At 36.4% G+C, this 18,043-nt stretch overlaps 2 protein-coding genes across 3 annotated transcripts; one reads left to right on the top strand and one right to left on the bottom strand.

Moving 5' to 3' along the window:
* The first annotated feature begins 1,115 nt into the window (after window positions 1-1,115).
* On the top strand, window positions 1,116-5,060 carry LOC147865438 (rac-like GTP-binding protein 5). 2 transcript variants are annotated; one of them, XM_087318241.1, is made up of 7 exons: window positions 1,116-1,447; window positions 2,616-2,703; window positions 2,891-3,000; window positions 3,134-3,197; window positions 3,281-3,345; window positions 3,829-3,894; window positions 4,486-5,060. In XM_087318241.1, exons 1-7 carry the CDS (start codon window positions 1,346-1,348, stop codon window positions 4,588-4,590), a joined length of 600 nt encoding a protein of 199 aa, XP_087174367.1. In that variant the 5' UTR covers window positions 1,116-1,345; the 3' UTR covers window positions 4,591-5,060. The 2 variants fall into 2 exon arrangements, with proteins under 2 accessions (XP_087174367.1, XP_087174368.1); XM_087318242.1 differs by lacking the exon at window positions 1,116-1,447 and adding an exon at window positions 1,463-1,548.
* A 1,279-nt stretch (window positions 5,061-6,339) lies between these two features.
* LOC147865437 (kinesin-like protein KIN-UB) lies at window positions 6,340-17,749 on the bottom strand. Its single transcript, XM_087318240.1, has 18 exons — window positions 17,268-17,749; window positions 15,195-15,295; window positions 14,776-14,898; window positions 13,411-13,596; window positions 13,084-13,305; window positions 12,634-12,793; window positions 12,408-12,557; window positions 11,349-11,437; window positions 11,073-11,231; window positions 9,062-9,199; window positions 8,647-8,742; window positions 8,417-8,552; window positions 8,247-8,339; window positions 8,027-8,152; window positions 7,657-7,782; window positions 7,430-7,573; window positions 6,795-6,920; window positions 6,340-6,623 (listed from the first exon to the last, which is right to left on the bottom strand). Exons 1-18 carry the CDS (start codon window positions 17,380-17,382, stop codon window positions 6,463-6,465), a joined length of 2,451 nt encoding a protein of 816 aa, XP_087174366.1. The 5' UTR covers window positions 17,383-17,749; the 3' UTR covers window positions 6,340-6,462.
* Window positions 17,750-18,043: the final 294 nt, after the last annotated feature.

Raw genomic sequence — 18,043 nt, 5'->3', positions numbered from 1 at the left:
TTCATGGTTTTATCGTAATGTTCACTCATTAAGACATAATCAAACACTGCCACGTTTGTTTTTTTTCTTGTGGGGGGTGGGGGGGGATGGTGCAATTCGAGGACTCTAGAATTTATTGCATCTTGGCCTTAACGTGAAATTCTCACAAATTGTGTATAAAAAGAGTAGGTATCGAGATCTCCAATAGAGTGTGTTTTGTGATAAAAGTGCCTGAATTTTAATACTTATTCATCATGTGGTGGACCACATCTACATGGTATCACTGGCAACATATAACAATAACGCGCTTGTGTGCACACGTATAGACAAGCATACACAACGAAGCAACATGAGATGAAATATATTGATGGGGTAGGGGGCGACAAGCCACCATACATGTTTAGAAAGTCATCGGAAGTAGTGGGCGAACTCATGATTACTTAAAAGGAAAAAAAAGGGAGACCCATCACTACTTTCACGAGACTTGTCGAGGTCATCAGGGGACCAAATGGCCGGAGGGAGCTCTCTATCGGAGATTGATTGTTAAAGCCGACACTCGAATCAAAAGTATAGTGCATGGGGACCAAAGGGGCGGAGAGAGCTCTATCGGAGATTGATGGTTAAAGCCGACACTTGAATCAAAAGTATAGTGCATGGCCTGAGAGAGAGAGAGAGAGAGAGAGAGAGAGAGAGAGAGAGGTGACAAGGACTTACTAAGGAAGGCATAGATGGAAGGATATGGGATGGGGTCTAAGCAAAGTCTGGTCTATATTCTCTCTATCTCTTTCTTTTATTGTAATTAGCTTACCCGAGTGGTAAGTCATTTACACTACTTATAGGCTTCCTCTTCCCCCCCCCCTCTCTCTCTCTCTCTGTCTCATTCTCATGATGTTATGATGCATATGCATTCCAATTCCACCTGTAATTCAACTTCCAATTCCAGGTAAGGTGAAGGAAGGAAGAGAAGAAAAGGGAAAATGGGGTCCTTCTTGTTGGGCAATGAAAAGCAGGGTAAAGGAGAAAGTGTAGGAAACAAAAAAAAACTTAGGAGAAGAGAGAGAAATACAGCAGAATGAATATACATATAGTTTTCCCCTTTTCCCCTTCTTCCTTCTTTCTTTCCTTTTTTTTTTTGTATTCTCTCATATTAGTGGGTCTTCCTGAAGGCAGAAAGGGAAAGTTAGAGCGATCAGAGAGTGTATGTTGTGTTTGAGAAGCATTAGAAGGCCATAGCCAAGAACAGAGGAGAGGTAAAGAAGAAGAAAGGAAGGGAGTGTGTGTGTGTGTGTGTGTGTGTGTGTGTGTGTGTGTGTGTGTGGTGTTAGATTTGTAGGATTTGGTGATGCTCTGATATAAGAAAGCCTCCATGAGTAGGTCTTCCAGGTTCATCAAGTGTGTGACAGTTGGGGATGGGGCAGTTGGAAAGACCTGTATGCTCATCTCTTACACCAGCAACACCTTCCCAACTGTAAGTCATTCTCTCTACATACATGCCCACATATTATACATGTATATGTATGAATGTGTGTATATATGCTCATCCCTAACACCAGCAGCACCTTCCCAACTGTAAATCACTCTCTCTACATACACCCACATATATCCTACATGTATATGCATGTGTATGTATGCTCATCTCTAACGCCTGCAACACCTTCCCAATTGTAAGTCACTCTCTTTACATACGCACATACCATACATTTAATGTGTATGCTTATATCCATAATATATACCTTTCTCCTTTGGATTTTGTTTACTCTTTTGTGTTGTCTATCTCCTTTCTGTTGTATATGAAAAAAACATTGGGTTTACTGTTAAAATTTAGAGCTCTTCCTGTTGCCATTTTGTTTTCCATGTGGAAAGAAAGAGATGCCCCAAATTAGGGAGGATCAGGCTAGAACATTGTCATTATATTGGACCTCTTCTTGGGCAAATTGTTCATTTATTTATTTATTAGAGGAGCAAAAGAAAACTTACGTGACGGATCCACCATTTATAAATAAGAACTCTTTCTGACTGCCAACTTGAATCAGACAAAGTAAAACAACCCTTATGTCTTCCCTATTATTGAGGTTGTAAAGTATGAGCTGCTCCTCTACTTGAGAGAGATCGTTCCATTCTTGTTTAACAAATTTCAGTTCAATTCTTGGTAAAAAAATATTTTGCATTCTTGTTAATGAATGCGGTTCAAAAAAATAATTTAAACTATGGATTCATTTCATGTGAAGGATAGGAATTAAGGTTCAATCCAATTCTTGCTAATTGATAAACCTGTAACATGCGTGCTTGTATTGCCGGCCTTTATTATACGGCACATGTTTTAATGCATATCCTAATATACACGATTTCTTCAATGTAATTGGAATGTATATCTACTTAGCATCTCTACTTTGTGTTGCTTTAATACAATATATTGAACCCATATGCATCCACACATATATGGAATGCACAGCCTCGGATATATCAATATGTCAATACCTAAATTATTTTTACATGCAAACAAACATTTACAATGCAATCTGTATATATATACTCCAAGTGCATGCTTTCTGAATATCCTTAGCCACATATGTCTAGGTACCTAACATGGACGAAGCCAAGTCATGAAACTTATTTGGTATATTTTATTTATGCAGGATTATGTACCTACTGTATTCGACAACTTCAGTGCCAATGTTGTGGTTGATGGTAACACGGTCAACCTTGGGTTGTGGGATACTGCAGGTCATATACTGTTAAAACTATCTTATCTTTCTTCTATACATTTCCAAGGGACACATTTTTGTTCAATATGTTTCTTTAGTCTGTATATAAGTATGCAAATAAACAAATTGACCTCTCTTTCTCATTGTTATGGTATTGCCAAGAGACATCATTTGTTAACTATGTTTCCCTTTCTATTTTCTATCAGGCCAAGAGGACTACAACCGCTTGCGCCCTCTTAGCTATCGGGGTGCAGATGTTTTCCTCCTTGCTTTTTCACTTATCAGCAAAGCCAGCTATGAAAATATTGCGAAGAAGGTATGTAATCGGTTATTCAGATTAGGTTTGGAGAGTCCCTCAAATCACATTATCATGTTTGGCAATTTGTCTCACATACATCTTTCATAGGAATATACACTTATTTGTTGTATTGTTCATTTCTTTATTCTAGTGGATACCTGAGTTGAGGCATTATGCTCCTGGTGTGCCAATCATCCTTGTTGGGACAAAATTAGGTGAAGATTTCTTTTTTCACCACTGCAATGCTTCTTACTATTGGTTGTCAAATTAACCATAGATAAATTTGGAGTTTTTTTAGACCTTCGAGATGATAAACAATTTTTCCAAGATCATCCAGGTGCCACACCTATATCAAATGCTCAAGTAAGAAGACTTGCGTAATTTGCCTTGATTATTGTTTACTACTTATTGTTCACATGGAATTATTGTGCAACATGGTGTGCTTTTTTTTCCCATACATACAAATGCTTAAGGTTTTATTAGTTCAATGGGAAATAGAACTTCCTGTATGAGATGTGGGAAAATAACAGGTGCTTTGAAGGGAAATAAATTGAATTTTCAAGTTTCATGTTCTCATCATTCACTAATCACGGGAGGCTTGTTGGATTTGTTGGTCAATAATCAAAAGACCTTTCCCGTTTTTTATTATCATATACTGGACCTGGGAAACTGATGGCAAATTGACCTTTTTTACCACATTTTCTCTTTTTTTCAACCATTTACAAAACAGGGAAATTTTTCTACCTCTTCGTAAAGTTCACATAATATTGGATTAGTTTACTGTGGAAATTGCATGCATGTAGCTCACAAATCATTGATAATTGTTTTTACTTCTGTTATTTTCAGGGTGAGCAGTTAAAGAAGCATATTGGGGCTTCTGCATATATCGAGTGTAGTTCTAAAACACAACAAGTGAGGCAACCCTTTCGCTCTACTGGTGATAAATGTTTAATGTCTTAACTTATAAAACATTAGCATGATTTTTTGTTAATTACATGATTAACCAAATAAACATGATAAATAAAATAAAAGCTTCTTGTAGCATCTCTAACTGGAAACATCCTGTAATCAACTAGATACATGCCTATTTCTCATAAGTATCATTCTCTCCTCCCAAATGAGAGAATGAACTCTTCTTATATTTGAGGAACTATCATTTCATGTGATATGCCCTGTCATAAGGTAGCAAGATCAACCACCCAAGTTAGAATAAGGGTTCTCCGAGAATAGAAAGTTTTGCAAACGTACCCCAGAAGCAACTCTACCATCCACATGAGGATTCAAACCCAAATACTTCCACAAAATCAAGGCTTGACATTTTATCCAGATAGAACATGATAGTATAAATAGCTAATAGTTATTCAGTAGCTAAATGCACTTGTTCAATAAGATGACGTAAATTTGTACAAGTTTCTTTCCTAATGAACGAACGTATTCTAACAGGGTAGTCATATGGGAAGGCTCATAACTTTTGTTTTGTCTCTCTTCCTTTTATTTGGGCAGAATGTGAAAGCTGTTTTTGATGCTGCAATAAAGGTGGTGCTACAACCACCCAAGCCAAAGCGGAAAAAGAAGAAGTCACATCACAAGAATTGTGTGATTTTGTAACAATTGGTGGAACAGGAGCGTGTTCACATAGGGAGTGTTTGTGGGTGGAGCTCAAAAAACCCGTGTTTATTTCAATATTTTCCAGGACATGATCAAAAGACGATCTGCTTGGAAAGCCTTCCACCAAAATCTGAACTATGATGTTATAGCATGGAAGTGGGTTATGAGCAATACCAATGCTTTGGTTGCGGTCCTGCACCATTGAAGTATTTTTACCTAATAAATATTAACAATTGATTTATGTAACTTCAAGTTTGTGTTCTAGAATGCAATTATGAGCACCTCGTTGCTTTGTTCTTTCGTTTATTATTTATTTTTATTAGATGATGTTGCTCTTGTTGTAAAGAAGCACGAGCACACTGATTTTGAACTAGGATTTTTTACTTCTGCTTCCACTGTAAATTATCTGCTTCATAAACAATTTATTGGAGCAGTCATGTGGTATAACTCTCAATGTCTCTATTGTGTTTTTTTTGCAAAGCTTTTCAATACTCTTTTATTTTGGGGTTCATTGTTGATCAAGTTCATCTGTGAGTTTTCCTTTATGGACCAAATCTAAAATTGTGAGACATCACATGCTTGAAATGAAGTCTAGTATGAAGCGTAGTCTGATAAATTGGAAGCACAAAAGTGAGATCTCAAAGATGCTATGCTATAGAACTGCTTAGTATCAGGGTATAATTTATCATGACCTTTTGGCATTGCTACAAATAGTGGTTGACAATGAAGAGTTACAACAAATGTCAAGGTATTTTGCAAAAGTTTGCATGAAAGATAGTATCCACTTCATATTATTAAATAAACTTCATGAGTTTTTGCTTTTTCAGCCAATGTGAAATATTGTGCGAACAATTATAGAAACCATTGTTTCAGATGCAGTGTTTTTCTATTTTATTCCACTGTTTAGTGTCAGCAGTATGAGGTGCATGGGAGTATGAAACCATGTGACATATAAAGGGTGTATCTATTTGATGAGTTTGAGCCTCTAGTTCAACCTAACAGTGAATGTTGGTAGACATAAAAGTGTATGTCAAGCATTACTGGAACATTAATTGCACCTAGACACAGTTTAATCACAACCTTGTGCAATTTTGCTTCTTGATTTATGCTTTATTGGACTTTTGTGAACTGAGGCTTGAGGTTCATGGTTTTATCTAGAGATGGGTTGTGAATGTGTGTAGCCCCCATCAATTTCAGCAATGATCCCAAATCCGTCAAGGCAGAGCATGAATATTAAATGTGTCAAGTTCTCTCCATTACCTGCATGAAGCCGGAATAGCTAGTAATCACCAGATGAATAGTAAAATTTGTCTCATTTATCTTTACTCACAAGTCTCCCATCTATGGCGTCAAACTTCCCTTCAAAAGAAGATGACTAAATCCCCAATTATATTGAGATAGTGTGACCCAATATAAGGGCAAGTCTTTAATCATGCCGTTCCAAATAAATAGGTAAATGTGTGCTTATTACATGGTGGACTGGTGTAGTTAACCATATAATTGTTGCAAGGTAAAGAATGGTACAAAACTCAATCAAAGGCCTAAAACAAACTTCCCCAACATTTACACAAAAATTGGAAAACGTTCTTTTGAGCAAAAATGTATCTCATAACTGAAAGTAATGTACATACGAATTTTGCTTTTTTAGGTTCTCCGTTATACTAGCTCAATGTAGTAATATTTCTTTCTTTCTTTCTTCTTTCTACCTTGTAGATGACTGAAAGCTTTGCATGTGGGATCATACATCCAGAATAAAAATGGGGGCTTATATAATTTGAATATAGTTTTGAATATTACAAGATCATTGGATCATTATCTACAGTTTTGACATGATAAGATCTACGTTTATGTCCTATGAACAAAAAAATATGTTTAAGATGGGGTTCTCAATTTCGTAAGCTCTGCTTGTAGTGTTGGACTGGCACAAATAGCTCGATATGTACAATCACGAATGTCCTCACGATCACTCTCTGTCGATATGCGGACTAGCTCTTTGAAGGCCCCAGCCTTAATGAGGTCTTCTGTGTTAGATTCTATAAAAATGACCAAATCAATAAACAGAAATGATGATCATAATGAATCTCAAAGACAGAATTTAGAAGAAAATGATATCCTTTTCCTTCAATTAGATAATAAACTTACAGACATGGACATGATATTATAAATTAGAATAAGTAGAATTGATGTTTAAAAACACAATTTACCATTTTGGGCCAAGTGACAAAGTGTAAATTCAATGTGTCTTCTGATAGCAGCCAGCTCATTGCTTGCATTGTAAACAACCCATGGCAGGACTCCATCTTCAATAAGCGATGACCTTAGCTTGCCCTCTGAAGCATAAAAGTGGTTTTTATTTTATATTCCTCCAGTGTTTTTATTAGAATCCAATCAAAACTTCTTTGTCCATTCATTATGAATGACATATTTAACAGATTGCTTGATATATAAAACAGAGACATCAAATTAATTAATTTTTCTCTTCACGACTAGTTCACAATTGTGGGTGAAATCAGAAGCCCGAGCTTTGTTACTTTTCTCGAAACATTTATAAGCTCCTCATTTGATAAATGAGTTGCTACGTTCCTATTCAAATAAACATAATTCAATTCTCTTTCATGGAAAACTCCAGAATAAATAAACCACAGAAATGAAGCCCCAGCCTTATTACTTTTTCCAAAAATATCTATTTATAAGTTCCTCACTTTGCAACTAAGTTGCTACCTTTGTATTCAAATGAACATGATTCATCCCCTTTCATGGAAAACTTAGTAATGGATGAACTGCCATATTTCAACAAACCTTGAGAGCTAGTTTCTAGAAAAAATAAAATGAGTCTCACCTTGTACAGCTTGCTGCGATTCACATTTAGCAAAATTTGCAATTCCACGAGCAACCTGAGCTTGTACATCTGAGTGTCCTAACCTTGCCATCCCCAAGAGTGTTTTAATAGTACCTTCATGTCTCAATTTCGATTGCAATTCAGCTGCATGATAATATCAAAGAGCGTCAGTTCGCAATAGGAATTCCAAACATTGAAAGCTTACTATTTTCAAGACACAATTTTACCATTCCCACAAAGATTTGCTAGTGCTCCAGCCACCATACACAGTGTTTGTGGGTCTACTGCATCCTTAGCTGTATTAGCTAGTAGTTTCACTGCTCCATTCTCAGCAATTATAATCTGATTCCTCTCTGCACAAAGGGAAAAATAATGAACTGCCATATTTGCTTTTTCTTCTGAGAAACGAGGATTGACTGTAAATGAATCGGCCTTCCTGAAGCCACACATTGATAGCCCATTCAAATGCATTTTGGCTCTGTTATAAACATACTACTACACAAAATCTAGCAGTAAACACATGCAATATCTAATTGTTTAGAGAAGTTGTCAATTTTTCACACAGCATTATGCGAACAATCATTCCATCACAATTACCATTCATGGCCAGATTCGCAATTGCACCAGCAGTAACTCGACGGGTGGTTTCATCTTTTGTGCGTTGCAGAATTTGCAGCAATGTGCATAGTCCTCCAGCTTCAACAATCTTTTCCTGGCTTGCTTCTATATTTAAGAGAAAGAAAAATCAGGTTAAGTCCTCTAGAAATGCCCTGAGCCTCTTTACGCAAATTTCTACGTTTTCTAAGCACCCACATACCATCTGCTGCTAGATTTGCAACCACTTTCAAAGCTTGAATTTGAACATCATCATCTGGAGACTCTAAAAGCCTCAAAACATTTTCCAGGCCCACTGAAACACAGATTTAATGTAAGCTGAAGATCTTCTGAGTTATCCACTGTTACTATATTACCAATATATGTTCTTACCTTGCTCAAACAATTTCACAATTGTGGACTTTTGTCCTCGGACTCCATCTCTATTTTGATTAAGTTTTTGTACACTCTGGGTTCTATCTTGTTTCATATAATTTCCTGTTCTTACTAGCTTTATTATTCTTTGCATCTACATGAAACATTAAACATAATTAATTAGAAATGATGTCTGAAATTCCAATGGCTCTCATATACGGAAGTCCATGAAACTTTGAGAACCCAACCTCATCCATTTCAGTCTGCAATTTGTGCAACTTCTCATTCAAACAATTATTTTCTTGTTCCAAATTTAGGCTCCTGGTTAACTCTTCATTTAATTTCTGGAAAAATTAACCAATAAGTTATATAGATAACATCCAATTTTTGACATATCACAAATACCTTCATAGAGCAATGTTTAGATAACTCCAAGAACTTGTTACATTTCTAGTGACCAAACCTTTTACATCAAAAAGAGATGTAAAGATTATCTAGCTTGTTACATTAAGTTCTACAAAAAAACAGTTTGTTATTGGTAAAAAGAGTTTGTTACATGATAACTTGTTATGAGTAAAAAATGTTTGTTGATGATAAAGCTCTATGTTAATCTGGTTCATTTAAACAGAAACCTCTACAAGTAATTTTATTCAGATCACATACCTCTTTCTGTAGCTGAAGCTCTTCCTGACATGCTTTGAGGTCACTTTCTAGCTTCATTCTTTGATCTTGTGCTAAATGCAAATTCTCTGTTAATTCAATGAGTTCTTTTTCATGCTTCAGTTTTAGACCAGTTGCCATCTATAAAGATTACATTATTGGATTTGTAAGACATTTAGAAAGAAGAAAGATTATGCTGTAGAATGCTTAAAATGAGATGCTTTTCACATAAAGAACAATAACCACCCATACTTCAGCAAATCCTAACTAAATTACTGAAGGACAGGATATTAAGGTACATTTCAACTATAGGTATTTCAAGCACAATGTGCAGGCAGACCACCATGTCATCACATACCGTTCCTACCATAGAACTAACAGAAAGTATTGGTACAAACTACCTGAAGATCACTAGTACCTCCAAGATTGCATCAAAGCAATGTAAAACATAATATAAACGTGGGGACTTGCACAAAACTCTGCATAGGCAGCTCATTCATAACTTTTAGCATAAAAATATATGTCTTCATTGTTAAATACCCAAATTATCCTCCAGAGAAGTTCTTATAAACATTTTTATAATAATTAAAACAAAGAAAGTTACAAATCTACACTACATGCACAAGGTGGCAGCAAAGAAATTAGAATGACATCACTAAAGAGAAGACAATTTCCAATATCACCTAGAGAGTCAATTATCCTTGTATGGAATGGTTGCCAGATTCCTTTATGTAGATGCCTTTGGAATAAGACGTTACACATTACACAGAGTAACGGTCACCACAGAGATTGAGAATGCCAATCAAGAGATGTATCGTTCATTTTCAAGCTGCAGTATGAGATCAATCAAATGCAATTTGGGGATAGTTCAATAAATGTTTGTTCTACAAGTGCTCTGTTTGGCAAGCTTCTTTAAAGCACCATCACATTATGCTATACCATTGGAAATAGCAACCCAACCCGTACAAGGCAAGAATGCCAGGACATTCCAGCCACATCTCACCAACCCGATAAGCCTCAGTTCACACAGAACCCTTACACTTATTTTAACTCAGGTGCACAAATTGGGTGTTGAGGTAGCTTTATAGCTTAATGAAGAGTTAGTGGTGCACGACTCTCACTTCTCATATGTTCAGCATATAATGTGATTTGTGAAAATTATGACGATTTGCTAAGTGGCTGTGATATACTCAAAGCACTGCCTAGAAGGTTCGGCACATTGTTCTGACGATTTACAATGTGCACACGTTATTTTCTACAGAGATTTTTTACTTAAAGTATTTATCCCCCCCAGATATCCTAGAATCTAAGTCTCAACTTCATAATAAGCTGTATTCTAGCATTAAGGATTTTATGAACTCATCTTAAAGTCAAAGCTTATTCTTCAATAAATCTGGCTTTTCAAAACCTTCATGCAATTGTTGGCCTCCTTTTTCAAAAACTTTGTTAGGATTATATTGCACATGCCAGCATCTCTGTAAGAATCCTTGACTAGTCACATGCATTGGGAACATTTATGGATTTACAGTTTTCTCTGAGTTGCTGTATTCTTGTAGATGGCATAAATATTTATAATCTCCAGTTATTATCAGAGCTCAGAAAAATGGATATGATGACAGATGCATCTTCATTCCCCAAGAATTATTTATGTCCATGCTAATGGAATCTTCCAAGGGAACCCTACATTTGTTATGTATGATACCGTAGCTCACTGCATACTGGCATCATAGAGACACAGTTCATCCAAGCACTTAAAATGCAAGCTGGTGAAATGTTACCTCTGGATATTCCAAGACTATACAGAAGCAACAAGATGACTTTATCAAAGTTTGGACCATTTCTATTCTTTTAATTATGGTTCTAGCATTATTTAAAATACTAGAACTGAAAAGAGTTCCAATTAAACAAACAATCCACACCAAACATTTGGACATAAACAGTAATGGCTGGCAGATGTTGCTACACTTGTTTGTATTACCTTCTGCATAAGAAAGACAACGGAGAAATAATTTACCTCTTCATATGCTTTTTCCAAGCCCTCTGCACCTAGCATTGCCTTTGTTTGTCTTTCATTTTCTATAACCAATCTGTCGATCTCCTTCTCAAGCCTCCGGCTAAGGCTCTTGTAATCATATTCCTCCTTCAGCTTCACCATATTCTCAACCTTCATTGCCTTTACAAGATATGAGAGTGATGAGAAGAAGATGAGTATATCTCATAAGAACAGTACATTTTGCGAGTGATTGCATGATTAAGACCTGTATCCTTCAAGAAAAATTCATAAACTTACTCTTTGCCCAAACATGATAGTGCTCAGAGTTTCGCCTCGATGGCGGGGAGATGGCCCAATAGTGATGACTAGCGAGGTCCTAGCAGACCCTACCACAACATTACAAAACAGTTTAAGTGTCTTGTAGTTTGGAATAGCCAAATTCCTGACGACATCAAGATAAGTGTATGAATTCCATTTGTAAAGAACAGTTCATTTGCTCAAATCACAGAACTTATTTTGCTTCAATGGAAAATCAAAGCAACATATTTAAGTTCTCATTCACATGCTACAACACTTGAACCTCTCATCCACAGCACAACCAATATGAATATATACATCAAATTCCAAAAGTACACAAGCAAAAAAATCAGATCTAGTACACTTCTTTTACCCAGAGATGGGGATTTGATTACGCTTATCCCATCAACAAAGCAACATAATGGACACAATGTTAGATTGCTATTACCTAATGCACTTGCAAAAGGGGTGTACATCTCCATAAATGCATGATAATATACCATGACACATTGTGTAGTATATCTTATTATGGTTGCTCTCTCCACAATATTACATCAAACCTTGCTTCTCCACAATTAATTATAAACATGAAAAGTTTTCTTCTAAGATGCCCTTCAAAGATACAAGCATAATATGTCCATTGCAGATGTTAAAGAAAAAGCTGATGGTTCAGAGTTTATGTGCTCTTACACAAATATATATCTATCTAACACCATAAGTTCAAGTCTTATAGCTCATAACACAATGCCAATTAAAAATATGCATATTTAAAAGGAAAAACAAAGAAAGTAGAATATAATTCATGAAACTAACTCCTGGAATATAAAACAGATGCAAAAAATAACCAATCCCCTCATAAAGCTTTGCATCATTTACGACTCTATATTACTATTACTTTGAAGTATCTAGAGTCAGCAGACCATTCATATGAATATACTCTAGACACTGATGTTCTGCAATGTAAGCAAATGAAAACAACAATCATAACAGCAAGAAAAGCAGTGAACACAAGAATGTCAACCTTTTAAATTTGCATAAAAATAGAAAGTAAAGAACCACCTCCAAATGAATCACGAAGTAGTCTCGTCAGCTTGGAGTCTCTTACTGGAACATGTGAACTTCCTTCCGCAAGTGCATTAATGCATTTTCCAAGTGCCGTCAGCGACAGATTGATAGATTTAGCTTCATCTAGAGAAGATCCGCCAACTCCTGAAAAAAGGCCCAATTTTGTTGATACATGGGCATTTGGGGTTTCAATTGAGCAGTACACTAAATTAAAACAGACCAGACTTATCGATTCGCTCAGAACCAGCTAGATCAACAACCACTAATTTGCTTCTTCGAACAGTTGGGACTGAAAAGTCTCTTCCACAAAACAGATTATCAACACTGTCTGATACTAGTAACTCTTCTGAACTCTCCTTAACAAGCTTCTTCACCGTCACCTGTAGTAAACCGCCCAAAATTAAAAACATTTCATATACTAAAGTATTAAAATATCCATACAGTAAAAATAAAATCCCTCTCAAAATTAAGCTACCTAGTAAAAGCAACAATAGCACAAGTCTAATCTGTCCTCAAACTCTCTAGGAAACTGCATCCCTTAATACATATCATAAACTGATGTTTTGTTAGGAAACAATTGTCCAGCTAATATCTCCGGAAAGTTTTAGCGCATCCATTCTTATGAGTACAAAGACCTCTACATAGTACAAAACCACCACAACATTCTTACAACAAGAATAGCATGGCTCCGAGACGATTCGGCATTGAGCTTTGTATTTGCAACAGCTCTGTTCGCTTCTCCAACTTTCAGCAAATCTATAAAGCTTTTATAGTCTTTCAAATCAATAACAGTTGCCCCAGGGACACATACATCTCTCATCTTTGGATCCTCAACAATTGGAATATTTTCTTTCTCAGGAGCAAGGAGGTCTTGGATCATCTCCATATATAGCTGAAATGATATTGTGATTATTAGCAGATTCCAAAAATAGATCAGCATGCATGCAAACAATAGAAACTTTTCATTTTGAAATTAATCAGCACAGAAGCAATTTACCTGCAGGTATGAAACTGTAACAGAATCCTCTTTTGATGAAACTGCTGCTAGAATGTCCTCTACTGCTCTGACCATTATTCCTCGACTTGAATCATCTTCATCACCCAGCTGACCCAAAGTGTACGTCTTACCTGTTCCTGTTTGGCCATACGCCATTAAAGTCCCATTGTACCCCTCCAACACACTCTGAAAATTATCAAATAAGAACGCATGATGATTACAAGGAAGAAAACATGAAATGGGTCTGACAGCTTATGGACTCAGTGCAACAAAATAGAAACATGAGTAAACAATTGAGACCTTATGTATGGTAATTACTTCCCTTCTAATTAGAACTTGGTGAGATAAAGCTAGAAATGGATATTATTTTAATAGCTAGAAATATGTATTGCATCTGGCAGAAGAAAACTTCCGAGGGCATGGATGCTGCAAATCATTTTATGCCTTATGTGGACTAGATGCCATACCATCTCTAATTACACTACTAGTTCCCACAAGTAGGCAAACCCCATCTATGTTTACATCAGGGGTATAAGCTGACTTACATATTCAAAAATATTGATTCTGTCTACTCTTTTGCTTTACTGGATGAAGAGCACTTCTTCTTTTTCTTAGTCCTCGTTTAGGTAACAAGATGGAAGTTTGCTTTGGGGCTCATAACTCTCAAGGATTATTATATTACCATTCAGATGCTGTACTAAAAGCTGGATCCCTGCTACCTGGAATAGACATCCTCAAGATATGTATCACTACCCCATGAAAGGGCAAAGCAATTGTAAATTTGTATCTATGAGCTATCTTGTAGGCTACAATCTAATCTCAGCAGATAATAATGTCAATATTGAGAGAGCCTATGGTATCATGAAGATATGGATGCCAGGATGCCCATTGGCCATTCAACTTCTGTTATGAGTTCATGAACTAGTAACTACCCCGTTTTTTGTGCATGTGTATGTGTGCCTATTCATGAAATCACTTGATGAAAAGATATAAGAGGATATCAAAACAGAAACACAAGCACACATAACGTATCTTCTCTCTTTTCCCATAAGATGCCACCAGCATCTGCAATGCTTTCCTACGCAGAAGTTGTCCCATAACGTATCTTCTCTCTTTTCCCATAACATGGTGTATGCTTTAGGAGTTGTCATATTCAGTATTTATATTTGAGTTGTTATTCAAGAGTATAAGCCAGATTTATATGGTTTGCCCTCATCACACCTCTTGACTTGTAAGAATCTACAGATCTTATATTTCATCCCGTTTGGAGAAGCATACAAATGTGCATAATCTATAATCTCCTTGTTATATGATCAAAGAATTGAGTAGACATATCATTAACAGGTTAAGAGTGTTTGAAAATACCTCTACAACAGGTTTTGCCACAACTTCGTACACCCGCTTTTGTGATGCATGTTCTGTAAAAACTTGATCAAATTGGAAAGTATCAGACTCCCAATTATTCTTCCGAAGCTTCAATCGGTGCAACTGCCAAAGCCAAAAGCAATTTAAAAAACATTAATAACTCTACATGATGGATATCGTATCTACCTGACTTTGTTACTAAGCATAGTCAAGCTTCAATAGTAATTATATTCAAATTCTTATGAAATCAATAGCGATAGTAATAAGCTTTGCCTGAAAAACACACAATTAAATATAATCTTAACTTTCGAGACGTCCAACACGCAAACAAAAGAACTGATTTCCATTATTTTACTGGCAGGCACTGATATCAATAATGAAGATCGCACAAAGCAATCAAAATGAAAGTTAGATATGACCTCTGGTTCAAGCTCCACACAATCTGCAAAATCGAGATCTGTCTTCAACTCTTCTGCATTCCTAGGACGAAGCCTAACTGCTACCCGAACCCTTCCAGATACTGAGATCAAAGAAAACACACAGTGAGACACAATATTCAAATAATTTTTGTGTCAAACACTTGATTTAGAGTTGTCCCAACCAGTAACCAGATAACAAAATCAAACTAGAAAGAATATGAAATTAATAAACAGAACAGGAGAAAGGGGAGAAAAAATCACATTTTTCCAAGAAATTTCAATGGGAGAGTCTAAATATCTGCTGTTTGTTGGATGGGATTCATGAAATATGAGGCCCAACAAGGCTATTTCAAATGGTTTCGCATGTTAAAGTTCTTCATCTGACCTCGTGGAACTGAAGAATGCAATATTCAAATAAGACTATGTATAGAGTGACTGAGAGTTTCAAATATTTCAACTATCAAATTGCAGAGATAACAATTGTGCAAGTCAAATGTATGTCCTCTGAGGAGCAAATATACTTGTATACCTCCTGTTAGTTCTCACAGCATCTAAATAGCCCCCAAAATGTTGAATTTCAAAGCATTCTTAAATTTTAGAGAAATCATAGAGACCATAATTATGTGTACGAGGCATTGTCATCATAAGATGCATAGGTAAATGATCTACAAGCTGATGAGCCTGTCGCACTTCATAACCTTAAAATGGAAAACATGCATTAGCCTTAGAACAAGCACAATATGGATCACAAGATGTTGAAAATAATACGTTTGAGGTTCAAATAATATTTCCAAGACACAACCACCTACCTACCTGAGCAACTCAATCAATCCTAGATCTAATTGTTGGGCATACTCACCTTTATAACTTGCAATATCAAGAAGATATCTCAGCTACGAAACTGGAGCCAAAAATGCAACAATAATTCTGCCTGTTTAGGCACATGATTTAATTAATATATAGTTGTTGCATCAACTTGAGGGCTCTATTCTTTATCCAGTGTCATTCTTAAAGATAATTTACAATAAACCACACAAATTTTGTGCATAGAATCAACCAGTTAGAACTTGGAAGTGTTTCTAAGATGTTCAACCAACCCCCAGCTGAGCACTATGCAATGTACTTAAAAAAGAGAGGCATGATCATGTCATCGAATACAAGGGGGCGCTGGTAACCACTATTAAAGAACGGTAAATACAGAACGGGTAGCCATTTCAGGCATTGTAAACTGAAAAGCATTTTTGTGAATATCACACCAGACATTTTCTGGCATTAGAACCATGACATATACGATGTGAGAATCATATTTCTGCGCTTCCGCAATTCAGAGATGTTTTTACGCAAGTATTGCATGATCATCATGCAGGATTAAGCCACAGTGGACAAGAAACCACAAAGACTAACCACTGAATTTTGTAGTGAGACGAAGAAGGGAGTAGTTAGATAGCTAAAAAAATCAGGACATACTTCCTTCTTCAATGATTGACTGAAAGACCAAATCAGACCATCCATTCTTCCTCAGAAATCAATTGAAGCCAAATGCACAATGATAGCTTTTGTTACAAAATTGTGAGCACTGGAGGATTCGAGTCACAGAATTATAAACGATAACATCTTATTATCTAGACCAAAACACCACATCTTGAAGTACTCTAAAGACAGATTTGGAGAATATGTAGAATTAAGTAAACGGCGAGTGAAAACATCTTGCCTAGCTTTCTTCCTCAATGATAGATTTAAAAACATAGGTAGAACGAATTTTATAATAATCTTCAAATATTTAAGTGCAGAATTACAAATAAAAACATCATATTATCCTGATCAAAGACACTACATTTGCAGCATCTCCTGAAACTAGAATTTGACAGCGATTTTTAATTGGTATATAGTAAGAGAATCATAATGACCAATTGGAGATACAGAAAAAAAAACTAAAATAATACAGAGGCAGAAGAATATTTCTGGTGCAAACATCATAAATCCATCCTGAAGGATTTGAGTTCGGAATGGTTAATGAAAACATGTGACCGTGCAGTAAAGAGAGAAAGAGAAATGATGGAATGCTCTTCTCACCTGTGCCGTCCTCTGATTTGGTGACAGAACGTTTGGCAGGAGTACGGTTGTATGACGAAGAAGATGGGGGGTTGGAGATACATTTGTGTAGGATGGAAGCGCGAGAAGTAGCCATGGAATGCTTTGTTGTTATCGTTCTGCTTAATGGTCAGGTCAATATCAACATCAACATGAGTATATCATCCATTTTGGAAACATTCGTTTCCATTGAAATTGAAGCTTTTTAATTAACCTTCTAGGGCCAAAAACGTCAGTGTCTAGCACAGACGATTGATTCTAATTGTTCGGAGGATGTATGCTTTCCTCCGTAGAAAACTGAATGAACGAAACTTGGCTGGATAGTAAGGTTCAAAATCTTGGCACAGAAAGGCTGTTTCTCTTCAATCGACACATTGTCGCCATAAAAGCGTGGAATTGCATGGTCCTTCCGGTTCACAAGCGACGTCAGAAGCTATGGGAAATCGAAGCTTTATTCTTAGGTAAAGGAAAAACCAAACACGGGCAAAGCAAGCCGTTCTTCTTTTCAAGAGATGATGCGAGTACTTCCATGGGAGGATTCACTTGACGTGGTCATCAGATCAAACACTTGAGAGAGAGAGAGAGAGAGAGAGAGAGAGAGAGAGAGAGAGAGAGAGAGAGCATGGCATGGCATGGCGTGCTTGAAGGAGAAGGAAGGAGAAGGAAGAAGCATCCTCGTTAAAGCAAAGAAGGAACAGGAGACAGAAATTAGCAGACGGGGGGAGAGAGAGAGAGAGAGAGAGAGAGAATGGGAAAGC

Source organism: Azolla caroliniana, unplaced genomic scaffold, assembly GCF_043228905.1.
Source record: "Azolla caroliniana isolate FFs.n. ecotype wild unplaced genomic scaffold, voAzoCaro1.0.p SCAF_4, whole genome shotgun sequence".
In the NCBI taxonomy this organism is placed as follows: domain Eukaryota; kingdom Viridiplantae; phylum Streptophyta; class Polypodiopsida; order Salviniales; family Salviniaceae; genus Azolla; species Azolla caroliniana.
Note: the sequence above shows the minus strand (reverse complement) of the source record. Positions and strands in the feature narration are given on the sequence as shown.